This window comes from Dendropsophus ebraccatus, chromosome 1, assembly GCF_027789765.1.
Source record: "Dendropsophus ebraccatus isolate aDenEbr1 chromosome 1, aDenEbr1.pat, whole genome shotgun sequence".
Lineage (NCBI taxonomy): Eukaryota > Metazoa > Chordata > Amphibia > Anura > Hylidae > Dendropsophus > Dendropsophus ebraccatus.
This window is the reverse complement of record NC_091454.1, coordinates 134,777,374-134,805,021: the sequence shown is the minus strand read 5'-3', so window position 1 is coordinate 134,805,021 and position 27,648 is coordinate 134,777,374. Positions and strand designations below refer to the sequence as shown.

At 42.4% G+C, this 27,648-nt stretch overlaps 1 protein-coding gene across 2 annotated transcripts; it reads left to right on the top strand.

The window, feature by feature from the left end:
* Nucleotides 1–216: 216 nt before the first annotated feature.
* On the top strand, nt 217–26,732 carry MEST (mesoderm specific transcript). Of its 2 annotated transcripts, none has more exons than XM_069956238.1 (12): nt 217–323; nt 5,281–5,435; nt 8,235–8,314; nt 15,592–15,669; nt 16,414–16,550; nt 17,059–17,117; nt 18,700–18,740; nt 18,910–18,980; nt 19,454–19,555; nt 21,342–21,418; nt 25,020–25,083; nt 26,134–26,732. In XM_069956238.1, exons 2-12 carry the CDS (start codon nt 5,282–5,284, stop codon nt 26,249–26,251), a joined length of 981 nt encoding a protein of 326 aa, XP_069812339.1. In that variant the 5' UTR covers nt 217–323; nt 5,281; the 3' UTR covers nt 26,252–26,732. The 2 variants fall into 2 exon arrangements, with proteins under 2 accessions (XP_069812339.1, XP_069812332.1); XM_069956231.1 differs by having other exon boundaries at nt 25,002–25,083.
* Nucleotides 26,733–27,648: the final 916 nt, after the last annotated feature.

Genomic DNA, 27,648 nt, shown 5'->3' with positions numbered 1-27,648 from the left:
GTGGATAGGTTGTGCCGTCCTTTTCTCCCGTATATGCTGGGCTCTAATCCACCTGGCAGGATCACTGTATTACTGAAAAACGGTTCCACCCGATATGAGCTGTCCCCGTCTTCTTCCCCAGTAACGTAGGGGCAGTAAGTGACACCTGCCAGGACTAAAGATGGCCGCCTTGTCGCACGTTTCCGCCCTCTGCTGTCACTGACGCGCGGACCAGACCTGTCTCCTCGTGGCCGCGCACGAGGAGGTGCAGGCAACAGGATGGGAAGTTGAGCCCAGGTGAGGAGGACAGCCGCCGTCCGCAGCGCAGCATACAGCAGCTAGAGGTGAGCAGCCAGGACAAGGACGTGTGCGGAGTGAGGGGCGCACGGTGTCTTTATGTCACCTGCAGAGGGCGCAGCTGCTGACCCGGAGCCCTCTATTCCCTCTGCGGGCAGTGCCAGTGTGGTGTGACCACTGGCAGGGGAGAGGCGCTGCAGCACAGACTGCTGTGTGAGGGAATGTAGCTGTCAGCTGCCAGATACCTGTATATGTTCTATGGGGCGGAGTCGCGGACTATGGAGCTGCCGGGCTGTAGGGAGTTGTGGGAGCAGAGGGCAACTTTTTCTTCCATAGGTCTCATCCTCCGAAATGGTGTGTGCCCGCCCCTGTACCCCCACAGCTATGGGGCAGATGTGTGCCCCCACAATGGTAACAGCTAGGGAACCCTCATAGCAAGAGCTAACATTGAGATCCCCAGAGATCCCAGTGCCCCCATAACTATCACAGGTATGATCCATTAATAACAATAACCCCAGTGCCCCCATATATATCACACCTATCGTCCATTAATAACAATAACCCCAGTGCCCCCATAACTATCACACCTATCGTCCATTAATAACAATAACCCCAGTGCCCCCATAACTATCACACCTATCGTCCATTAATAACAATAACCCCAGTGCCCCCATAACTATCACACCTATCGTCCATTAATAACAATAACCCCAGTGCCCCATAACTGTCACATCTATCGTCCATTAATAACAATAACCCCAGTGCCCCCATAACTATTACACCTATCGTCCATTAATAACCCCAGTGCCCTCATAACTATCACACCTATCGTCCATTAATAACAATAACCCCAGTGCACTCATAACTATCACAGGTATGGTCCATTAATAACAATGACCACAGTACCCTCATACCAATCTAAGCACCTATTGTATGGTCTGTTCATAACAACAGATGTCCCCATGGCCCCCATAACTAGAGCATCTACTGTATGATCTATTCATAACAGATGTCCCCATTGCACTCATAACTATCACACCTATGGTCCATTAATAACAATGACCACAGTGCCCTCATAACTGTAACACCGACTGGATGGTCTATTCACAGCAGATGTCCCCAGTGCCCCCATAGTAAGGTCTCTTTATACAAATGATGTCCCCAGTGCCCCATAGTGATATCTACTTCAGAGCCCCTTAACTAGAACATCTACTATAAGGTCCCTTCATAACAATAGATGTCCCTAGTGCCCCCATAGTAGTGCCAACCCCTAGTGCTCCCCCCTCACACACACTTCACAATATACTGCAGGTTTGAGAAGTTTCTCCTGGCAGAGTGATGTCCTACTACTTTGAGCATGTGGCCATCAGGGTCCTATCTATAGTGCATATGTACTCTGACCTGTGGATTATTGCAGTAGGTAACTCTCCTGTATATGTAGCTTTCACAACATTTTTCCACGCCTTAAAGGAAAACTCTGGAGATTTTTTAACCAACTGATGCCAGAAAGTTTTAGATTTTTTTAAAAAAACTTATAAAAAAAAAAGACTAAAGACTTCCAGTACTTATCAGCTGCTATATGCCTTGCAGGAGGTGCTGTATTCTTTCTAGTATAACATGACACACATCACACACACTATGGCAAAGAGACAAGAGGGTTTGTAAATTTCCATCTGCAGTAAAATCCTGCTGTCTTTGCGTTCAGACAGTTCATTTAAAAGATGAGCGTCTTTAAATATATCTGGCCCTGCATAATGTATGCTAGATAAATTTACACTATAGTTTGTCGTTTTCCGGTATATAGTATATATAACCTGTTGGGCCTTGGAGTCCCCACCCACTTTTCTGTGAAGCTTTAGTTTTTGTAAGTGGTGAGGACAGGATAAACATCTCAAAAAGTCACACTTTTTTTTGAGTGTACCTGTCATGACATATGAAAAAAAGCAGAAAACATGCAGCAAATCTATAGATAATGCTTGCTTTATGAATGCTGTTGGTTTTACTGCCCTGTTATGTGCAGCGTGGCTATGATGAAAGGGAAAATGACGTATCTGAATACCCCAGAAAGTAATGGGTTAGGGGGCCTATCTTTTAGGCTATATCCGGAACATGTGCAAGGGCACATTTTTTTCAATAAGAAGATGGTCTTGTAGCATATCAGAGAATATCTGCAATATCTCCTGTGGTTCAAAAGTTATGAACACAGAAATTTGCTTTCTGATCAGCTTCAGCTCTGTGTTCAGCACCATGGACAACACATTAAACACATCAAACAGCAGATTATGCAACTCTGATTGTGGCAATCGATTTCTGGTCCTCTGTGTTATGCTACATGACCACCTTCCCATTGGAAAGACTTGCCCTTGAGCCCATATGGGGGCTTTCAAGATAGTGGCCATGTTCCAGACATAGCCTTAAAGAGAGGCCCCTCACCAAATACTTGCTGAGGTTTTCAGATATGTCATTTCTCCTTTCCTTTCTGAAATAAAAGGAGGTCCTTAGACTTTTGACTCTGGTACACCTCGTTCTCTCTATGCCATTTATTTCCTGTGACATGCTCCATCAGATATTACATGATACATCATTGGGGCTGAATTCTTTGTGCTTTATCTGTATTTGTTACAGATGTAAAATAAATAGCCAGGGACTTCTTTTTGGCATGTATTTTGGGAAGTGTCTAATTTCCAAGGAGCTGTTTTTGGGCTGTAGCTTTTGCTGTAGCCCAAAAACATCAGAAACCTTTTGGGGAAAAAAAGGCTTATACAATGGCTCAAATGGGGGGAAAAGGCTGTAGAAATGGCTGTAAGTTTGAGATGTTTTTTTTTTTTAATCCTGAAAAAGAGTTGTTTATTTACAACACAGAAAAAAAGACAAGTTTGGTCAGCTCTCCTTGAACACCATTCACACTAGGAAGGAGCACGTTGCTATGGCTGAAGTTGTAAACACAAAAACACAGCTCACTGCAATGGCAAGATACAGACCCACTACAGACATGAAAATAGTTAAAGGCAGCCCCCCCAACTGCTAAAAATACCTCCCACAAAAATAATGAGGCTCTTGGTTACCATTTGCAAACAGTGTAAACCACCCCACCACAATAAGGTGGCCTCATGCTCGGGGCGACCCACACTGTACTATGGCCTCTCCATGGCATGTAATACGCCTATGCTCTGGGCATGCAAGATCCATCATCTTGTCTGTAGTGGGTCTGTATCTTGCCATTGCGGTGAGCAGTTGTTTATTTAGTTGCAAAAAATTGCTGAAAAAAGTATTGTTGGAATCCTGATTTAGGTTTGTTTTACAGTGCAGACTGCAGTTTTGTATGCAGTTTTTTGATCCAAAGCCAGGAGTGGATCCAGTAGGAAGGCATAAGTATTTATATCTGTTCGCTGGATCCCTGCTGACCACAACTTCCTTGTCCTGTCTTGACACAGAGGAAATGGCTGCACTTTTACACCCTCTATTAGGTTGGGACCACCGGTTGAGATGACCGAGGACCTGGTGAGTGGTGGAACCATGGGGAATTGGCCCCTTAAAAATGCAGTCAGTGCTCTGTATACAAAGACAGGTATCCTTGGTAATAAAGGTTTTTTTTGTGTTTTTTATGCCTTAAACTTTTATTACTCTTTCCAAGAGTCTTGTATAGATAGACATGGTCACGTCCTATCCAAGGTTTTTCATTTCAGTATAGTAGAAACCTCTAATAGCTTTTGTGATCTGAATGTTCTTAAGGGTGCGTTCACACCTACAGGATCTGCAGCAGATCTGCAGCAGATTTGATGCTGTGTTCAATTATTTAAATGAAATCTGCTGCAGAAAATCAGCTGCAGATCCTGTAGGTGTGAACGCACCATTAAAGTGTATTTCTAAGTGTGTTCTTTTGTTCCCCAATGTATATAGCTAGTTATGTTATATTTTGAGATGGTTGTGTAGAAGATTTCTGCTCTGTGTCCTGAGCAAGCAGAAACATTAAGAAGATTAAATGTCTGTGGCAATAAAGCTGCTTACAACCATTTAAAGGTGCAATCTGTATTCCCATATTTTCAGTAGAAAACAAATTCTTTGAGCTTCAGATCTTTTACTAGGACTGAAATAGTCAGCATTCAGCAAGGCTCTGCTGACATTGCAGTTGTGGCCTATACACAGTTGAGAAGAAAACATGCAAGTATATGGCATAAAGCTGGCTATGCCTGATCACCGACTTTTATTTTAACATATAACATATACATTTAACATATACACTAACATGCAACATGTTTAATTGTATTTGCAGTACTAGACACTTTATGCATAAAATGTAAGCAAAGGTAAGGTGCGCCTTTATTATTTAGTATACAAACCCTGTATTATTTACAATACAAAAGGGATGTGAATACATCCACACATATACAAGAGAAATATTCATAAGTAGCTTCAATATATTTGTAATATGTGGAAATTGTGTTATACTTTTTTTCTAGTAAACCGCGTATGAACAATATGGTGTATCTCTTAATCCCTGCCCTTATGTCCTGCAATGGATTTATTGAAAGGTGCACATCTCTAAACAAATACGGAGAATATGATCCTGCTTTACCCAGCCTCAGAAATCTACGCCAGCTCTGAGCTTTGCCGAGCCCCCTGCCCATCCATCATTCCTATTTGGCACACACCACATCTTTGCCCAAAGCAGACGGTTTTCGCATACCTTCCATTGCTAAAATAAAGTAATAATCTTTAGCATCTATGGGGGTTCTTACCTTCTGGAGCTATAGATGTCCAATGGTTGTGAATGACACTATCTCCTCTTTACTGTAAATCCATTTATGTAGTTGCCATGTGTATACTGCATTGTTAGCTGGGAAGACTGTTCAATTTGATGCTGGACTGTATCATATACACATATGCACGTACAGTAAGTATCCTTTCCTGTCTTTGAGGCAAGGATTGGAGCCATTTTTGTAGCTGCTAGTACATGTCTGTATTACTTCCAGTATAAGTAATGTATTTCTGTATGTGTTGCAGGATGAAGGAATGGTGGATTCAGGTGGGGCTGATAACAGTTCCTCTGCTTGCTGTGTACCTGCACATTCCTCCACCTAACCTCTCCCCAGCCCTCTTTACATGGAGGTCCACTGGTGCATTTTTCACGTACCAAGAACAACGGATCTTTTATAGAGGTATTAGATCTATTTATATTAATTCTAATTCTAATTAAATTCTTATATTTACTATTTTCCCTACCTAATTATTTATTGTAAGGCACTGTGCATGAGATGTATGTTTAGAGCCAAAGATGGGATCAGATTCCAGTGTACAGGGATTAGGAAAACCAAGAAAGGAATTCTACCATGTCCTTGGCTTTGGGAAACAAATGTGCCACTAGGTATAACAAACGAAGCAGATTCTAAAGGCACTGTCTGTTCCTCTGAGCGCCACCTGTTTTTTGAGATCTTCTTAGTTATGTAATTATGTAAATGTGCTAATTTGGTGCACTGGAGACTGACCCAGCGCCCCAAGTGCACTTGTATCCCTGCCCCTTAGTGACGCACCTTTTTCAGAATCAAGTCTGGCAGTGGCAGGGATATTGGTGCACTGGGGGCACTGGCTCAGTCCCAAGTGCACCAGATTAGCACATTTACATACTTACATAACAGAGAAAATGTCAGAGGAACAGATGGTGTCACTAGAATCTGCTTGGCAGCTTTAATCAGGTTGAATAGAAGTCTTGTTTTGTAATAGTTGTACATTCACATGTTAAAAGGTTTATCAGTCCGGGTCTGAGTGTTCAGACCTGTACCAATCGTGAGAACGAGCCAGAGCAGACACTCTGCACCATGTCCTCTCCTGGCTCTTTGTTAGAAAAAAGAGCCATGCTTGTAATGGAACTCTTTGGAGCCCAACTCTTTTGTCTTACACAGAGCCGGGAGAGGGCGTGCTGCAGCACTCGTTCTCCCGATTGGTGCGGGTCTGAACACTCGTGATGTGGACTGATCAAAACTTTTGACATGTCTCTTTGACATAACAAAGAAATGGAGAGTTCAGCAGCACCACAGATACCTTGGTGTATACAGATGGGATGCAAGCTGAGATGCAGGTAGTGTCCACTACCTGTAGTAGTAGTATGCAGAAACGGAGAGTTCAACAGCATCTGTGGATGTGGATGCTGTTGAACTCTCCATTTCTGCACGTCTCTGTGACATGTCAAAAGTTTCTTGAAACGACAGGTACACTTAGGTTCAATAATCAAGGCACCGATAATTGCACAATGGTGGCTCTTAAGAGGTGCCCTTTAAAAGCATTTTATAATAACTCATATTTTACCAGACTGTATAGCAACAGGGTATAGGACCATTTTGTGGACATTTGACCAACATTGTATATTAGTACTCCTATACAAGGCTCAAGTAGTGCGGTCCATGCGCACCCAACACTAACCAACACAAAACCGAAAAAGAATCTATCACGGATGCAAGACCAGTATATATAAATTTACTTTATTGTTTGCATATCAGAAAGTGAAATTGTTTAAAAACAGATACATCACAAGGGGGCTAGAGCTGATACAAATCCCCATAAAAGCGGTGGATTAACAAGGTTCTTGGTTATAAAATATACCGTCACAGAGCAAAATACAAAATGATGAACCTATACATGTACTGGGCACTGGGCTGGGATTACATACAATAAATAAGTATAAATATAACTCACAGTGAGTATACAAAGATAAATAAATACCATCCTCCTATGATAAAACATTACCCATACGTGTCCTTAGTTCATGTATCCACCTCACCGTACACCCGACGCACGTTTCGCTTGTTGCTTTATCGAGGGTGATGTCCCAAGTACTGAGCTCAGATCTTATAAACCCCATACAACCAATCAAACACATACCCATCATGTGTATCACATAACGCAATCAGTAACGCCGGAGAACCGGAAATGATGTCACTGGGTCACATGACCAGGCTTTATCACATGATGAGTAATTGTTCATATGACCAAATTATTGCTATAAACCTATATACACAATCATTATATCCCCTTGATTGTATATTGTTTTGCCCACAGATAGGCTAGGCCTTCATGGCTACTTTGGTCAGATGACATAAAGATTGCAGTGTTCGGCTATGTTCACACGTGGTAAGACACCGGCCATTCCGTGACCCGGACGGGTCATGGAGTGGCCGTTGTCTGAGAAGAAAATCCTGGTCGGTACTGCAGTATCGGCTGGATGATCTTCACCGCCACTAAACTCTGTGCTGCACACAATGGAGCGTGCAGCCGGAGCCGCACGCTCCATTTTGAGAACTGACAGGGTTTCCTGTGGCTGCTATCCATGGAATAGGGGCCGCAGAAAACTGACATGTCGGTTTCTTGCGGCGCCGCTAGGGATCCTGGCCGCAGTGTATACACTCTGGCCGGGATTCCATAGAAGGCAGCACTACACAAGCTACTTAGTAATCACAGCCGTTGTAACAACATCCGTGATTACTAGGTAGCTTACATAGTGTGAACATAGCCTTGCACTGCAATGTGCACTTTATCTTAGTGACATGCAACATATTGCTACTGCATTGCAACAGTTGCAAAAAATAAATTTTTAATTCCTTTTTTCGCCACATGTCACCACTGACATCAATGCAAGTCGTATGCAACTGTGACCTGCTTGCGACTTCTCTGTGATTTAGCTTTTTTCCAAATTGCAAATGTCTGTCGCTGACAAGTCACAGAAATATTTTGGTCACATGATTTAGTTGAAGCATTGCCATATATCACTAACCTTCCTTACCTACTTACTAGGAGAGAGTGTTTACACATAACAGACTATTAATAAAGATTTGTACGCATTACATTGTTACTCCAACCAATGCTCGCTCTATCTATCTATCTAATCTATCTATCTATCTATCTATCTATCTATCTATCTATCTATCTATCTATCTATCTATCTATCTATATTTTTTTCTTTTTAGAATCTTGGGGAGCTGTAGGAAGCTCAGATGTGGTGATTATTTTACATGGTTTTCCAACATCAAGCTATGACTGGTATAAGGTATTGTCTGTTAATTGAATATCTCTTAAAGTGACTCTGTACCCACAATCTGACCCCCCCAAACCACTTGTACCTTCATATAGCTGCTTTTAATCCAAGATCTGTCCTGGGGTCCGTTCGGCAGGTGATGCAGTTATTGTCCTAAAAAAATACTTTTAAACTTGAAGCCTTGTGCCAAACGGGAGTATCTGTGCCCTAACTTTGCACAACCTCTCTGTCCCTCCTTCCCACCCTCCTCATCACTAGGAATGCTCCAGGCAGATTGCCTACTATTCCCCACCTGTGGCAGCCCGGCACATGGGCTGGATCGTTAAGGACCTGTGCAATGTTCAGCATGGAAAAAATGTTTCAGTGGCATTTTTTTATGATGAAGAGGGTGGGGAGGAGGGACGGAGGGGTGGCGCAAAGTTAGGGCACAGATACTCCCGTTTGGCACAGGCTTTAAGTTTAAGGGTGCTTTCACACACACCGTATCCGCAGCGGATTTTACAGTGCGGATTTAATGCTGTGTTCATTCATTTAGTCAAATCCGCTGCGGATCCGCAGCAGAAAATCTGCTGCAGAGTTGGTAGGTGTGAAGGCACCCTAAAAGTATTTTTTTAGGACAATAACTGCTTCACCTGCCGAACGGACCCCAGGACAGATCTTGGATTAAAAGCAGCTATCCGAAGGTACAAGTGGTTTGGGGGGGTCAGATTGTGGGCACAGAGTCGCTTTAAGTTCATAAGTGTCTTGTATGAAGTTAAGTAGTACACAATATAGACATTTTTGTGCATGGAGAAATCATAATTCATAATTTCCTTACTAAAATTGACTAGTTGTGTACAAATGTGAGCTATAAAACCACCTCTGAGAGTTTGCATTCTACCCCTGGATGTTATCAGAACAGTTCATGCACCAGACTAAGGGCCCTATTCCACCGAACGATTATCGTTCAGATTATCGTTAAATCGTTCGAATTTAAACGATAATCGTTCAGTTGAAATGCAGTTAACGATTAACGACCGAACGAGAAATCGTTGATCGCTTTATAAGACCTGGACCTATTTTTATCGTTGCTCGTTCGCAAAACGTTCGCAAATCATTCACATTGAATAAGACGTCGTTCGGTCGTTCCCAGTAGATACGAACGCAATAGCGAAGAAAAAACGATCGCAAATATGATCATAAGTAACGATTATCGTTCCATGGAAATGAGTGAACGTTTTTTAGGTCTTTTGCAATAGCGGTCGTCTGAGATTGTTAATCGTTAACAATTATGTGAACGATAATTGTCCGGTGGAATAGGGCCCTAAAGCTAGGCTCACATCTGCCTCACATCTTTAGGCAACAGAAAAACAGAAATAAACAGATGTAAGGGTAAAGCGTTTACATCCGTCAACATTGACTTTAATTAACCCCTTAACGACATCGGGCGTAAACTTACGCCCTCGCGCCCTGGTACTTGGCGCATCAGGGCGTAAATTTACGCCCGATGTTTCCCCGATCGCTGCGTGTTCACACACAGCGGTCGGGGAAGATGGCCTGCTATAAATCATAGCAGGCCATCTTAGCTTCACGGCACGGGGGGTGGTTAACACCCCCCGTGCTTACGATCGCCGCTATAGGCTGATCAATTCAGATCAGCCAATAGCGGCGATCGGAACCTTTCCGGGTCATCGGCGACCCGATGACCCGGAAAAAAAATGGCGGTCGGTGCTGTCCGAGGACGGCACCGACCGCCATTACTGTAAAAAGTAATGGTGATCGCCGTGCCACCGGCCCGATCGCCGTGAACGGCCGGCCGGTACCGGCCGGCCATTCACGGCGATCGGGCCGGTGGCACGGCGATCAGAGTCCCACAATATAGTAAATACCTGCCCTGGACCCCTCAGCTAGGCAGCCGAGGGGTCCAGAGCAGGTATTTGTACATTACTCACCTGTCCCGGGCTCCTGATCGGCGTCTTCCGGGTTCGCGGCATCCTCGTCTTCGTTCGGGTCTTCGGCTTCTTCCGTGATGTCACGTTCGGCTTCTCTCGGCTATTTTCGGCTCCAGCGTCGGCTCTTTCCGTATTTTGCGCTCTGCTGCCCTCTAGCGGCTGATATGTGTAATACACTTATCAGCAGCTACAGGGATGTTCAGAATTTTTTTTTTTTTTTTTCAAATTTTTTTTTTTCTATTTTCCGCACCCTATCGCCGCTGAGTGTTGATCAGCATCGCACGAAAGTGCGCTGCTAATCAGCAACTCCTCCTTTTTGGCGTAGGGTGTTTTTTTTCTATATTCTACTGCCACGGTCTGCTTATAAGTGCCGCACATAAGTGCGGCATTTATCAGCAACTCCTTTGTTGGCGTAGGTTTTTTTTTTATACTTACTGTAAAAAAAACACGTAAAAAACACTACATTACACCACACTACATTGAATAAAGTTTGACACTACACCACTACATACCCCATATACTAGTCCCCATATAAAGATGGCCCCCTGGGTGTTTTCGGCGTCAGAGGGATACGTTATTATTACCTCTGACACCGAAACAGCCAGTGAGGATGAATGGGGGGTCCTTCGTTCCTCCATTCATCCTCATCATCCTCATCCTCCAGTGACGTATCTGGGGGTAGCGTAGCGTACGCTGCCCCCCAGACACATCTTTTCCGCCAGTACCGTCCCAATAAGAGATGACGGTATGGAGTGAAATTGTACAAACTCTGTGAGCGTACCTTAGGGTACACTTACAGATTTCGGGTACGTGCACACTGCGGAATGGCGAAGGATAACCCTTCGTGCATTCCACAGCTGGCACCCGCCGGCGGACTGATGCAGGCATGTGTCTCCACCCGTGTCATAGAATCCATTCTATGCACGGGCGGATTCCATCGTCCATCCAAAGAATGAACACGTTGGACGGAGAGCGGAATCCGCCCGTGCATAGAATGGAGTCTATGACACGTGTGGAGACGCGCGCCTGCATCAGTCCGCCGGTGGGTGCCAGCTGTGGAATGCACGAAGGGTTATCTGTCGCGATTCCGCAGTGTGCACGTACCCTTAGAGTGTATGTAGGAAGGGACACCCGAATCCAGCCCCCAGATGCCCCCCCATCCTCGGAGTTAGTGGGAAGATCGTCCGGGAACTGATCTTCCCACTGCTGGATAAAGGTCACCATCTGTACGGGGATAACTTTTATACCAGCTCCCCCTCCTCTGGTCTCTCGCTGCCCTGTAGCTTGCGGCACGATCCAAACATATCAGAAGTAGTAATAGCGCCCTAATATTTAGCAGCCATGGAGCGGACCCAGCACTTCTGGATATGAAGGACCCCGTATCGCACCAGGGCAACATTTTCCAGGTGACGTCCCCCACACTGGAGAACAGGAGACCCCAGAAGAAGTGCAGAGTGTGGTGTAACAGGGGGATCAGGAAGGACACCATTTCCAGTGTGACACCTGTCCTGATCCCCCCGGCCTCTGCATACTGGATCGCTCCAAGGCGCACCACACGTCACTGGGGTTCTACATTATCTAAATTCTGTCCCTTATTCCTATTTCAGGGGTCACGTTGATCCAGGGATTATTCTGATCGCCATTATGGAGTCGGGAAGGAATTTTTCCCCTGTGATGAGGCTACTGTCGTCTGCCTTACGAGGGTTTTTTTTTGCCTTCCTCTGGATCAACACAGGTTGAATTTGATGGACACCTGTCATTTCCAACCTTATAAACCAATAATTGGCCTAATACCCCCAAAATAAATTAGAATTGTCCCTTTTCCCCAGCTAAATAGGTATGGCCGCCATTCCCATTAGAGGATGCCATGATGCAATTACAAAGCCTCTGTGCGGCCAGGACAGTAGAAACCCCCCACAAGTGACCCCATTCTGGAAACTACACCCCATAAGGAATCTAAGAAGGGGGGCAGCGGGGATATGGCCCCCTGGTGACGGCCACATTTGGGACGTGAAAATGAAAAAAATTGTATTTTTTATTTTCTCGGCACATGTTCTACGTAAGTGCCCGTCACCAGTGGGGTCCATATGCTCACTGCACCCCTTGTTGGATTCCTTATGGGGTGTAGTTTCCAGAATGGGGTCACTTGTCGGGGGTTTCTACTGTCCTAGAAGCACAGGAGCTTTGTAATTGCGACATGGCCTCCATCCTCCATTCCAGCCTCTAAATGGCGCTCTGTCCCTTTGGTGACTTGCCCTGTGCCCATATGGCACATTATGTCCACATGTGGGGTATTTTCGTACTCAGGGGAAATTACCCTACACGTTTTGTGTTCATTTTCTTTTTTAACCCCTTGTGGAAATGGAAAAAAATCAAGGCTAGACCAACATTTAGTGTAATTTTTGTAAAATTTTTACTCTAAATCATTAATCTTGTCATGTTTTTTTCATTTTCACAAGGGGTTAAAAGATAAAAAAAACATTTAATGTGTAGAGCAATTTCCCCTGAGTTTGGAAATACCCCACATGTGGACATAAAGCGCCATGCGGGTGCAGGGTAAGCCTCCGAAGGGAAGAAGCGCCATTTGGTTTTTGAAGGCTGGATTTGGATGGAATGGATTTCGAGGGGCCATGTTGCATTCAAAAGGCCCCTGTGTTGCCAAGACAGTTGAAACCCCCCACAAGTGACCCCATTATGGAAACTGCACCCCTCAAGGAATGTAACAAGGGGTGTAGTGAGCATATGGACCCCACGGGTGACGGACACAAATGTGGAACAATGTGGCGTGAAAATGAAGTATTACATTTTTTACACTATAATGTTGGTTTAGCCTTGAATATATCATTTTCACAAGGGGTTAAAAGAGGAGAAAAAAAACTAAATGTGTAGCGCAATTTCCCCCGAGTCCGTAAATACCCCACATGTGGACATAAAGCGCCATGCGGGTGCAGGGCAAGCCTCCGAAGGGAACGAGCACCATTTCGTTTTTGAAGGCTGGATTTGGATGGAATGGATTTTGAGGGGCCATGTTGCATTCAAAAGGCCTCTGTGTTGCCAAGACAGTTGAAACCCCCCACAAGTGACCCCATTATGGAAACTACACCCCTCAGGGAATGTAACAAGGGGTGTAGTGAGCATATTGACCCCACTGGTGACGGGCACAAATGTGGAACAATGTGGCGTGAAAATGAAATATTACATTTTTTACACTATAATGTTGGTTTAGCCTTGAATTTATCATTTTCACAAGGGGTTAAAAGAGAAAAAAACACACAATATGTGTAGAGCAATTTCCCCCGAGTCCGTAAATACCCCACATGTGGACATAAAGCGCCATGTGGGCACAGGGCAAGCCTCCGAAGGGAAGGAGCGCCATTTGGATTTTGGAGGTTGGATTTGGCTAGAATGGATGATGAACGCCATGTCACATTTACAGAGCCCTCCTGCTGCCAAAACACTGGAAACCCCCCACAAGTGACCCCATTCTGGAAACTGCACCCCTCAAGGAATCTAACAAGGGGTGCAGTGAGGATATGGACCCCTTGATGACGGGCACATTTGTGCCATGAAAGTGAAAAAATGAAATTTTTCCCTTTTACGTCACATTGTTCCACATTTGTGCCCGTCACCAGTGGGGTCCATATGCTCACTGCACCCCTTGTTAGATTCCTTGAGGGGTGTAGTTTCCAGAATGGAATCACTTGTGGGGGGTTTCCAGTGTTTTGGCAGCACGAGGGCTCTGTAAATGCGACATGGCCCTTGAAATCCTTTTCAGTGAAATTCAGCTTCCAAAAGCCAATTGGCGCTCCTTCCCTTTGGAGGCTCGTCCTGCGCCCCCTTGGCACTCTATCGCCACATGTGGGGTATTTCTGTACTCGGGAGAAACTGCGCTACACATTTTTTGTCTTTTTTTTGCCTCTTATCCCTTTAAGAAAATGAAAAATTGAAGGCTAGAACAACGTTTTAGTGTAAAAAATAAATTTTTCTTTTTTCACGCCATATTGTTCGGAAAATCTGTGAAGCACCTGTGGGGTCCAGATGCTCACCGCACCCCTTGTTACATTCCTTGAGGGGTGTAGTTTTCTAAATGGTGTCCCTTTAGGGGTGTTTTTTAGGTTTTGACACCCCAGAGCCTCTGCCAACCTGAAGTGGTACAGTCAAAAATGACCAAATATAACGGAGGCGTTGAAATTCACTAGGCGCTCCCTTATATCTGAGGCTTGTGGTTGCGTCAAATAGCGCAATAGGGCCACATATGGGGTATTTCTATAAACTGCAGAAACGGGGCAATAATTATTGGGGTGCATTTCTCTGGTAATAGGTTTATAATTATGAAAAATATTGGATTACAATAAAATCTCTGTACAGAAAATTAAAATTTTCAAATTCCTTACACACTTGGCTTTTATTTCTGTGACTCCCCTAAAGGGTTTAAACACTTTCTGGATATGCTTTTGCAGAGTTTGGGGGGTGCAGTTTCTGAAATGGGGTGCTTTGTGGGGCTTTCTAACATACAGGCCCCTCAAATACACTTTAAACCTGAACAGGTCCCTAAAAATATCTGATTTTGAAATTTTACTGAAAATTTGGAAATTTGCTGCTAATGTTTTAAGCTTCCTATCGTCTAAAAAAAATGAAAGATAGTTTAATAAATGCCGCCAACATAAAGTAGACATGTTGCTAATGCTATTTAATATATAATTTATGTGGTATAACCACTTTCTGTATACGCAAAGAAGTTTCAAAGTTGGAAAAATGCATTTTTTCACATTTTTTCACCTTATTTGGGTTTTTTTCATAAAGATTTGTTATGAGTATCGACTCCAATTTACCAGAAATGTAAAGTACAATATGTCACGAGAAAACAATCTCAGAATCAGCCGGATAGGTAAAAGCATCCCGAAGCTATTAATGACTAAAGTGACACTGGTCATATTCATAAAATTTGTCTCTGTCATTAAGGCCATTTCAGGCTCTGTCCTTAAGGGGTTAAAAAGAAAGTGGATGCGTACTCTCTGTTTATGGTTTGTTTTCTTGGGACAGATAGAAAATTTATGCAATCACAAACTTTTTTTTTGTCCGTTCAAAAAAACTGACTGGATGAAAACGGAGCACAAGCAATGCAAACTGATCTGAATAAAAACCTATTGAAGTAAACTGGGACTGATCAGTCTATTTACATTTCTCCGCAAATGCAACAGAAAAACATAATAGAGGAGCAGATTCAAATGCAGATGTGAACCCACAATAAGCAAGATTACAGGGCTGCTTTTTCCAGTTTGTTGCTGGCCCTTGTGTTTTCATAAATCTCTTTTATGTATTTCGCAGTGTTTGTATTATATTGTATTCTTTTTGTAGGTCTGGGAAGGGCTAACACAAAGATTCCAAAGAGTGATTGCTCTGGACTTTATAGGCTTTGGTTTTAGTGACAAGCCAGTAAGTACAGCAGTTTATCTGTTAGCTGTGTAGTACTCAGACAGTATCTGCCTGTTGAATGTGAAGTGTGGACAACTTTATTTTGGCTTACATAAAGGCCCTATTCCACGGAACGATTATTGGCCGTATTCGGCCGATATCGGCCATTACGGACGATAATCGTCCCCTGGAATAGGAGGCAACTATCATCCGACATCGTTCATGTCGGCTGATCGTTGAAGTCATTTGTCTTTCAACATGTTGAAAGACAAATGACTTATATAGCAACAATCCACTGTCGTCGCTCCATGTAAAATGAGTGGCGGCAGCAGATCGCCGCTATATCCTATGGGCTGCCCGGATGATCAGCGATCACCTGAGCAGCCCCCCCGCAGCTGGTATGGTGATATTGGTCAGGTCTGGTGTGGCGATGTTAAATGTGATGCCTAGAGCTATTACCTACCAATCTACCAATCCTGTGGTGAAATTTGTTTATGTTTTAAGCAGTAAAAAACCATGAAAAATGTGATTCAGACAATGTTTCTACATGTAGAGAAATGCATGTGGCCGAAACCATGCTCCATGATGCTAATTGGTGAGTGAAGCTGGGGCGTCTTTAGGTTTAGTGCCTAGGGCAGCAGCAGCTATTAATACGGCCCTGAACAGACGGACGCCTTTTCTCCACTATGATCCTACATTTATTATGATTTTTTTTTCCTGATGATGCTCTGTGCCACAGTTTCAAAAATAAAATAAATTTTGCAGAGATTCCACCGCTATTCCGTCTTTGAGCAGGCCCGTATTGTAGAAGCTATGATCAGTCACCTTGGCTTGATAGATCAAAAAGTGAACTTACTTTCCCACGATTATGGAGATACTGTTGCCCAGGAATTGCTCTATAGGTCAGTACTGTTTCCTCCATATTTGTATGTAAATGTCTTATGTCTTCTGCAGGTGGATCCGATTCTTTTTTGTTTGTTTGTTTAGGTGACAAATATTCAGCCTTTAGCTAAAGTTTTGATGCTCTGAATGCCCTCAAATTACTACTTAGTAACCAAGTGCTGGTGCTATGCTGTCACAGCAGTGGCCTAGTAAAGGAGAGTCCGGGACTAACTCTGGAACAGTGTATCTAATGGTAGGCTGCATCTTGTGCTGGCTGAGACAGTCTGGCAGCACTTGGTTACAGGTTTTGGGACATGTATTGCTCCAAAACAATAGCAATATATTTTAAAATGGAAAACATTACTTGTTAGTCCTTGTCATATTTTTCTGTTCAGTGTTTTAGATCCTTTTCTAGAATTTTGTTAGATTAGATTTAATATTGGGTTACAAAGTACATATTAGTGCCCACAGATCTTTCTTTCTTGTTTGTATCTAGATATTACAACTTGCTTACATTTTTTTCCTTAGGTATGAACATAAAAGGCAAGGACATATTAACATCGGAAGCTTGTGTCTCTCCAATGGAGGTAAAATAGTGTTTGCAGAGATTAGATTTGATACTCCTAGGCCAGTCCTGCTAGACGACTGAGCAACATTGTTAGGTGGACATTGGTGGCTCTTATGTCAATAATGTACATATCTCCGCTATATATATTTATATATGCCTTAGCGTGTCCTGGGTCAGTTTGTAACTAAAATACTGGCACTTAGTGGTTGGATGACTGCATGACTTGCAAAGGCTTTTAGATATGTAGGCAAATATAAAAGGATTTGACACCTGACTGTTTAGGCTGTAGAGGGCACTGTGGCCAGCGTTCACCAGTTGTGGGGTGGGGGTTGAGGGAGATGGTTGCTGCACCAGTGTAGCAGAGAGCTGCTCCTGCTTCACTCACAGTCAGAACCTACATTGAAGCACTGTACAGGAAAGTACAGCATGAAGGTTAGTACATCTGGGCCAAAATGTACAATTATGTACAAAAACACTGGGCAAACTACTACCAAATCCCTGACTTGGTGCACTTGGGTGCATTGGTGGACAGTAAACTTAACTTCAGTGATCAGTGCCAGACAGTGCTTGCCAAGGCTAATAAATTCATGGGATGCATCAAAAAAGATATATAGATGCTCATAGTTTTCCCTCTATAAAAATCACAGTTTTGGGCACCGGTATATAAGAAGGACATAGCTGAACTGGAGCGGGTGCAAAGGAGGGTGACCAAGGTCATTAAGGGAATGAGTGGGTACAGTACCAGGACAGGTTATCAAGCTTGGGGCTATTTAGTTTAGTGTCACCCCCAGTTGTAGTCTGTAAGCTCCAGCGACATGTAAATGTAACCTCTGTACTGTGTGTATAAAAAAAAGTGCTGCAGAATCTGTTGGCGCTCTACAAATAAATATTATTATTAGAAAAAAGATGTCTCAGGCGTCGAGCAGATCACAATGTACAAAATATGAAGAAACAGTATAGTGATTTTTCTAGTGATCTTTTTATAACTTGTAACCTGACCTACGTCTAGAGGAAAGAAGGTTTAACCATTATTACAGACAGGGATTCTCTACTGTAAGAGCAGCAAGACTATGGAGCTTTTTGCAACATGACATTGTGATCGGCTCTATCTGCTGCTAAGTGGAGCTGATTGTGTTAATTATACTTATAAAATCACCTTATTTCTTAGATAAGTGTCAAGTGTCACAGCTTGGCATGTCTCGCTACTTGTCCTCACCTCTCAGCACCTTCTTGACTGACATTCAGGGTTCTGTACACCACTCAAGGAGGGTCTGGGATGAGGAGGAATGAGGGGATGTGACAGGCCATGACACTTAAGCAGTTTAACTCCACAGTAATGATACTTATCTAAGTAATAAAAATAAAAGAAAAAGTAAAGTTTGGCAGCCACCATCAGCTCCAGAAAAGTACAGTTTGCTATTATGCCCTAACAGCTAACCAGCAGTATCTGCCACTCTTAGCAGGAAATAGAGCTGATGGATTCCCTGTCTACTATCTTCTAGTAACTAATATATAGGGTCTCTTTCTTACATATGTATGCAGGTATTTCATAACATGGCAAGAGGACAGGAAGGTAACTGTTATATTTAATTTATTTGCAGGAATCTTCCCAGAGACTCACTATCCCAGATTAATTCAGAAGGTTGGTTAATTATACTTTGATTATGCCTCATACTATGTTTTACTTCAGTAGTCAGACTTAGATCTTAAAATAATTTTGGAAGGGCATCAAAAGATCACAATACTTCTACAGTAACGTTGAGCTTACACAGACTTGCATTATAGCAAATCACTTCTTTGCCTACCAACAGCTGCTGAAAGATGGTGGAATTTTTTCACCGGTACTTACTAGGCTGATGAATTTTTACTTCTTTAGCAAAGGGTGAGTAATATTATTATTACCATTTATAGATTTATATAATACAAACATGTATTTAAGGGCTGAGAGTGGAATGAATGCTGCAGTTACTCCACATCTCCCTTTCTAGTTGCTTTTCTCATGCTTCTTATACTACTTGTACTACTGCATTCTCTTGTTATGGTGGTTTGAAAAACAAGCGACTGCAACGATCAGCCGACATGAACGATGTCGGCTGATCGTTGCACTCTATTCCAGGGGACGATTACTGTCCGTAGCGGCCGATATCGGCCGAATACGGTCTATAATCGTTCCGTGGAATAGGGCCTTTACACTCTGCATAGTACATTTTTTTATCAGGTAATACAATCCTGGGTTAAAAATGGCAAACATGTAACTGTTTCTATAGAAACAATTATATTTACATTTTTTAAAGGAATTATAATAATCAGAACATATATCTGTCTGAACACAATTTATTGATTTTGTATTGGCAGAATCAGTGAAGTGTTTGGTCCTTTTACACAGCCATCAGAAACAGAATACTGGGATATGTGGACTGCTCTCAGGACTAATGATGGCAATCTAGTAGTAGACAGGTAAAGTATAATCTAACTTGCACTGGGTTGGCATAGGACAACACATCTCTTTTATCACCACCTTACCAAAGCCGGTCACACAAGGCGAAATATGCACAAAATTAATCCGTATTGCTTACTCCTCTGGAATGACTTCTGGAAAAGTATAATCAAATCAAAGGTTGAGTTGCCCAATGGCCAGTTTCACTCTTTAGGGTGTTGACATCTCAGAGTTGAAAGTGTTTGGGATCTGGACTGTATATTAAGTTGGTGGGGTGTATCAATTTTGCAGTTAGTGTATCCGCCATGATCTCTCTCTGGAGAAATTTTTTTAGAAGTAAGGAAGCATGATTTAAACTTACTTATTCACAAAATATCGGTTTGTAAGTCATTAGTTTTCATAGAATCCATAGTATTAAAAGGAATGTGGTAGATGGAAACTTCATGCAAAGTAGTGTTTGTCCTTGTTTACAGTGTTTCTAACACACACACACACACACACACACATATTATATATATATATAGCAGTGAAATGATAGAATCAGGGATTTGATCAAATCCTGGGAAATGATGAAATGGCCAAGCTGTTCAATCATTTCCCTGAAGAAAGTCAGGGATTTGATCAAGTTCCTGACCCCTTTTTTTAGGAGAATAATGGAATGGAATTGTATCATTTCCCCCCAGCGATATAAAAGTTCCTTACTGCCTGTCGGGAGGTCTGGTGCGTGCCTTCTGCCTTCCAGTGCCACTCACAATCGTGTGTGTAAGCCGCCGCTCTGCTCTATGTCCACCTGTCTGCCTCCGCCTCCACCTCTCTGCTTCCCGTCCAGGACCTTCTGCACCAGACCTCCCGACAAGCAGTAAGGTACTTGTATGTTGCAGGGGGGGAAATGCTGCAACTCTGCTCCCTGTCCGCCCATCTGCCTCTGCCTCTCTGCTCCCTATCCAGGACCTTCTGCACAGGGCGTTCTGACAGGCAGTAAGGAACTTATATGTTGCAAGTGGGAAATGCCGCTGTTCTGCTCCCTTTCCACCCGTCTGCCTCTCCCTCTTTCCCCCCTTATCTAGGACCTTTTGCCTGCTGCAGTGGACCTCCCGATAGGCAGTAAGAAATTTGTATGTTGCTGGGGGGAAATGATAGAATTCCATTCCATCATTTCCTTGAAAGGGGTAAAGGATTTGATCAAATTCCTGACTTTTTTCAGGGAAATGGTGGAACGGCTTGGCCATTTTTATTTCCCGGGACTTTATCAAATTTAATTTCCCAGGATTTGATCTATCTTTTCACTGCAACATATAAACCATCTAGTGCACTACTGTACCAATAGTATCATACAGCATTCAGTCCGAATACACTGTTGGTAGTTACACTAGCCACAGTTGAAAACATCTGGTCCCTTAGTGAATTCAGCAGAACCTCATGCAGTGTCCCTATTCCAAGGCTCTCATATCATGCAAAAAAGGTAAAGCAGATGGGTTACTGTGATTCTGATGTTCCCCGTCTCTAGCTATTGACAAAGGGACCAGATGTTCTCCTCTGTGGCAAGTGTTACTACCACCAGTGTATTTGGACTGAATGCTGTATGATACTATTGGTGCAGTATTGCACTAAATAATGTATATATATTTGAGAAACACTGTAAATAAAGACACTACTTTGCACAAAGTTTACCTCATCTACCACATTCCTTTTGATACTATGATTTAAACACACCCATCTAGTTTTAACATAACATAGTCATAGTTTTCCTTATCCTTTACTAAACGGTTGCACAATAGTATTTTATAACCTTAATTTGGTTCTTAGTATTTTACAGTATATAAACCAGCGCAGAAAGTACAGAGAACGCTGGGTGGGTGCATTGGCCAATACATCGGTTCCTTGTGAGTACAAACCCTAAAAGCCATTATGCTATTAAAAGTTTCAATGATACATCTTCAGAAATCTGGAGAGACAGAAATGGCTGCACATCGCACCTACGGTTTGGGGGGGGGGGGGGGTTGGCTACGGTTTTGGACCTGTAACATTGGGGTTGCAGGGCCATTCCGTGGCCTCCCTTGCCTGCTTGCGCACGCTTTGCAGGGTTGGCGTTTGCTGACTGGCACAGTGTTGTTTGGTTAGGGACTCATGTGTATCAGAGACCTGCACATGGTACATGAGGCAATATAGTTTGATCAAATTATATACTAACTTCTGATGTTGGTTTTTTAATGTAGCTGAACAAGTTTTCGTATCAACCATGGGTACCATGTGCAGCCATTTCTGTCTCTCCAGGCTTGTGCATCTTCAGAAATCTGATAACCTGTTTCCAGTACAAAACTGCAATGTATTGTGGGATATGACAGGACCTGAAGCAGAAGATTGAGAATAGATAACCAATAAGGAAATTCCTCTAATTATAAAGCAGGTATAGTAGATTTGTGCTAGAACAGATCTGCCATCTGATTATGCTGCCGTATGTAAGGACAATATACTAGAGGCATAGCATTCTTGTTATCTCAAATGACACAAAAATATTACTCTGCTTGGCTAATAGGAGTGTGCTAGTAATATATAGGACTCATATAAGTAATTTAATGAGCTGAGCACTCTAATCCCCCCTCCCTCCTTACCAATGAATGATGGCTGTCTGATGTCTATGCAAAAAACAGCTGTCTGTCTCTCACTTTGAAGGCAGTAACAAGGATACTAGGCAGCACAGCTCGGAGCTGAAAATATAGATCGGTGCCAGCCAGAGGATCCCAACCACTGATCAGTGCAAATATTCAAACGAATTCCAACAGTACTCCCAATTTTTCAAAGTAACGTGCAATTTACTCCATAACAGTGCAGAACAGCAAAGTAAAGCGACGTTTCGACTGTCTCACGCGGTCTTTTTCAAGCTCAGTGACTAAGTGCAAATACAACATTTTTATACACAAGTGTTCAATTTACAAATACACCTTATAGCTGGGTTCACACTATGTATATTTGAGGCTGTATTTGTGAGGCTGTATAGCAACCAAAACCAGGAGTGGATTGAAAACACAGAAAGGCTATGTTCACATAATGTTGTAATTGAGTAGATGGCCGTCATTTAATGGCAAATTTTTGCTGTTATTTTAAAACAACGGCTGTTATATTGAAATAATGGCAGTTATTTACTGTTATATGGCGGCCATCCACTCAATTTCAACATTGTGTGAACAGAGCCTTTCTGTGTTTTCAATCCACTCCTGGTTTTGGTTGCTATGAGGACCTGACTTGAGGACCAAATACTGCCTGAAGTATACAGTGTGTGAACCCAGCTTATTGGTGTTTCACAATGTCCATCACTTCAAAACAGTCCTCTCATTGGTGTGGTTGAGTGTCCATCAAAGACGATCTCCCTATTCCCTTGGGAGAAATTAGTGTCCATCTGTGTAAGGATCTCACAAACTCTCTGTGCTTTAAATCTTGAGTGTCCCCAGTGTAAATAATAAAAAAACAAGACAAAATGCTTGAAAGCAACAGTGTGCATAATAATGAATTAGCAGACTATCGGTCTAAACACATTCCAACCTCTGGAAAACTTCGGAGTAGGAGCCAAAGGGAATAAATAGAGGAATTTTATATTCATGGTGTTCCCAATTCATCACTAGATCATTTTGAAGGCAGAGAGCTTCCTTTATGAATACATATGACTCATACCAGTACTGTATTTTTTGATCACTCCTATTATCTAAGCAGAAAAATATTTTACGTCTTTTCAGCAAAATAAAAAAAGGTACTATAGCCTGCACATTAATTTGTGCCATATTTTGAGATTTAACCAGCTGCAATAAACTACCAAAAGCAAAAAAAAAAAATAAATACTGCAAATTTTTTATTTATTTTTTTGTCAATTCTTTTCACGGCTTAAAAAAGGTCCCAAAATACTGTGTGTGAACATAACCCTATTGCTATATTTACATAGATATCTGATTAGCTGTAGTATTTTAGTTTGTTTGTTATTTACCCATTATAGGGGTTGACGGCTGAAGCTTTCTGCTCAATGGCTTACGTACTGTGATTCCATGTCAAGAATGTACTCTAAGCCTTCCGTGACATGGTGTTGGTGGGTGTATATCCCAAACAGCATGTGTGGTTAAAACCACACTTGCAAGCGACATCCAATAGTTATTGGACATTACTCGTAAGCGTGGTTTTACCCACACATGCTGATCGGTATATACACCTGCCCCTTCACATCTCGGAAGGCTTACATCTGTGATGTGGAATCACAGTAAGTAAGCTGGGGGAGCAGAAGGCTTCAGCCTCCTTACGCTCCCCAGACAACCCCCTAATATGTTCCTTACTACTTGTTGGATTTGGAGTAAGGATCACATGATCCTCCATGTCGGCCATCTTATGGACAGAGTATAAACGGAAAAAAGAGGAAAAGAGAGAGGGGCGCTTATGGTGCAGTATTGTATATAAAAAAGGGATGTAGGAATTAGGGTTGAAAAACAACTAACCTTATGGTGTTGTGCAAGCTGTAGGCACAACACTAGATAGACTTTAATAGTGGAGAGTCCGCAGCCAGGCTGTCAAGTTGCGGTCAGTGGCTCCCGTCACAATGCCATCGGCCGCATAAACATGTAGAGAAGACTCGGTAAAACTGGATTAGCCACGGCACTGGACTCAAGAAATGTAATTATCCGAAGCCAGAAAGGATTATTATTGTGAGTAGCTGGTTTAATTGAGCAACGTGTTTTGGTGGCGTGCTGCCGCCTTTATCAAGCTCCTTGAGGAGTCCAGCGCCGTGGCGAATCCAGTTTTACCGAGTCTTCTCTACATCTTATGGACAGACTCACCACAGAGCAGGACAGCACAGCCTGGATGAGGGGAGTCTGATTTTAGCTCTAAGGTACACAGGGAGCTGCTGTCAGTAACTGCAGTGAGTACTGTTACTAATATTGTACACTGAACTATTTTACTATAAAGTGGCCAACCCCTTTGCATCTTTCAGACAGCCGTAATATGGGCATATTTCAGGGTACATATTATGGGATCTACACCCGACCTTCATGCAGCATTTGAGCTCCAGGCAAAAAAACGTAACATAAATCTTATATAATTCTGTAGTTGCCCAAATATTTTATACCTAAAATGGGTTTCTCTAGAGATTCTTAGGGGGCATTCACATGTCCGCAAATTTGCGGACGTTACGGATGAAGAAGGAAATGAATGTATGTGTTCCCCGCCTGGCATGAAGTGTCAATATCATGCCGGCAGAGGGGAAACTCTGAATCACTGCAGCTCTGTCACTACAAATTTGCGACCATGTGAATGCTCCCTTACTGTCCTCTACTAGATGGCAGCTGAAAATATAGCCGGCCATGACAGTAGAGAAGTGTTATCATAAGTAGCTCTACAGATTTTAACTTCATCTTACAATGTTTATATATTGATATTTCTTAAATGTGACATCAGAGAAAAAAAGACAAAACTATTAACATTACATAGTATGTTCTCTACCCATAGTACATTTAATTTATGGACCACTGGATCCAGTCAATCCCCATCCTGAATTCTTGGATCAATACAGGCAAGTCTAACATACATTTTAGTTATAAATCACATGATATACAGCTTCTATTTATACCTGTAAAACACAAGTCAAAACTGTATGATAAATGTGTTTGGGAGAGAAAGAATGTATGGTTGTTTGTAAGAGGAGAGGGATAGTAGAGAGCAGAGAGAGAGAGATCTGTTCTGAAATGAAAGTTGTGATTGGTGAGGGTCCGGATGCTAAGACTGATTGTAGAATGAAGGCTATGCATGTAAAGTACAGACACGATTGAAAATATGAGAGATACATAAAGCCATAAACATTTGGCCAACTGTTTCTGTCCCTTTTTTCTAGTGATTCGTGCGGGGTCTCAGCAGCTGGACCTGTACCAACCACAACTTATGACATATCAATATGGCACCACTTTACAGAGTTTATCCAAAAAGAATAGTATTGATGGCCTATCCATGGGATAGTTCAATGTTAAGGTTGTCGTCACCCGTTCTTCCTGAAAATCACTGTTTGTTGCTGCACTGCTGTGAGAACAGAACCAGAAGCAGTTGGCTTTGTCACTGGTGTAGGGCAGCCTTGGCTTCTATTCACTTCAATAGGAGTTTAGGCTGCAGTACACCAGGGTTCCACAGCTACACAGGGAACAGAGCTAACTGCTTCTGGCTTTGTTATCCCTTTAGTGCAGGCACTGAAATGAACAGGTATTGATAGCCTATTCTGTGGATGGACTGTCAATTCTTTTCTTCTAGAAAACTTCTTTAATATTACAGCCTACGCACTTTGTAGATTTGTAACCTATCTTAGCATGACAAATGCCCTATCTGCATCATCCTGCCACTTATTAAAGTGTACTTGTCAGCAGGGACGCTGCCAGATCAGTGGCGCTTTCCTCTATTCATCCTGAAGTTTGGATCTTTATGGATACGAACCCGCAATGAGACCATAATGCTCGTGGCCTTCATTCTGATCTAATGGCTGCTATGGCAGCAAACACATATAGACATGAGGCTGGTATTTGTGGAAAGTTCGGGTTATAAAGATTATAAAGCCAAAAAGCTTTTCTTTTTCATACAGGAAACTTATTCCCCAGTCAACGTTTACTGTGCTGGATGATCACATCAGTCACTACCCTCAACTGGAGGATCCCACTGGTTTCCTGAATGCCTATCTAAACTTCATCAATTCATTTTAAGCCACGAAGAACAATAGAACATGCCTGCCAGTTCACTGTATGTGAATAATGCAATAATAAGTATACCATATGTCATTTTCATGCAATGGGCTCCTGGACTGCTCTGGAGCACACCACCAGCAGTGACCACAGAAATACCTCAGGGATGGTTTGTCTTTTAACACTATGTTCATGTTTAATATTTTTTTAAAATCGATCCAGTGTTTTATGTGTATTATTTCTGGTGACAGTACTAGGGAAATTGCATGTTCCTAATCCAATCTGTCTTCTAAAGTCATTGTCGTGTTAGATGATTACAGAAAGTATAACTAACAGGCATGCCAGCACAATAAGGCTTAGAGACTCTTGGCGTTTTGGGGGATTTATTTTAAGTACTTTAAGCCATACAATAAATGCACTAAAAGGGCTGCAGTGTTTTGAACATCTTAATAAAGGCAACATCTTCCATTTTGTATATTAATAAAATTATTTTAATAACTAGTGAAGACATTGGCTTTATTTTTATGTTTCATTGTCTACTTGGTAACTGCATCTGTCACCTGTCACACTTTTATAGGTTGGCATGTCCCGATGCCTGTATAGAAGCTGTTGGTAGCAGTATTACCCTTTTATTCTGGCTTTTTAGGGGGTCCATGAGGGAATTCTTCATATTCCCTTGCACTTTTGTGCTTCCTCATGTGATGTCACAGTCTTTACATAATTTGACAAACAGGGTAAACCTGCCAGCCCATGTGAATATTCTGCATGCGTGTCCTGATTGTGGATTAGGTGACATCACATGAGGAGGCTTAGCAGCTCAGGGGCACAACAGAATGGGGACTGCATCTTTGACACTTATAGACCCCCTAAAAAGTTTTGGAAAAATAAAGCCGTGGTTTCAGGAGCTTAGAACTGGTGACAGATGCAATTTAAAATACACACAAATACATTTCTTCACCTAATTTGCACTCATCAGTTACAGCCTGTATTATATTTACAGGATTACAACTCTTGAAACAGGCAACAGTTTTGTTGCAAGATATTTTAACACTTTCTTGACCACGGTGCCCAGGGCAAAATTTTCATTTTTGGAGTGTATGGTAAATTTCTATTTTTACTTAGGTTTACCAAAGATAAATTTATATATGCTTAGGATAGAACACTGCCAGAGTGAATGTATCTAAGCAAAAAGTCATGGAAAAAGTTGCAAAAATTGCACAAGCTTATTCACCTGCTACTGACCAGACCTTTGTGCTACTTTTTAAAAAGTCTCAAATGATAAATTGGGTGCTAATCCCGGATTATGCAAACTTTTGGGTGAATACTCAAAACAGGCAGATTAAAAAAATTTAAAAAAAAGTTGCACCTAAAAAATGCCACGGGGTGTGTGCAGGAACTTATATAGCTGTATGGCTGGC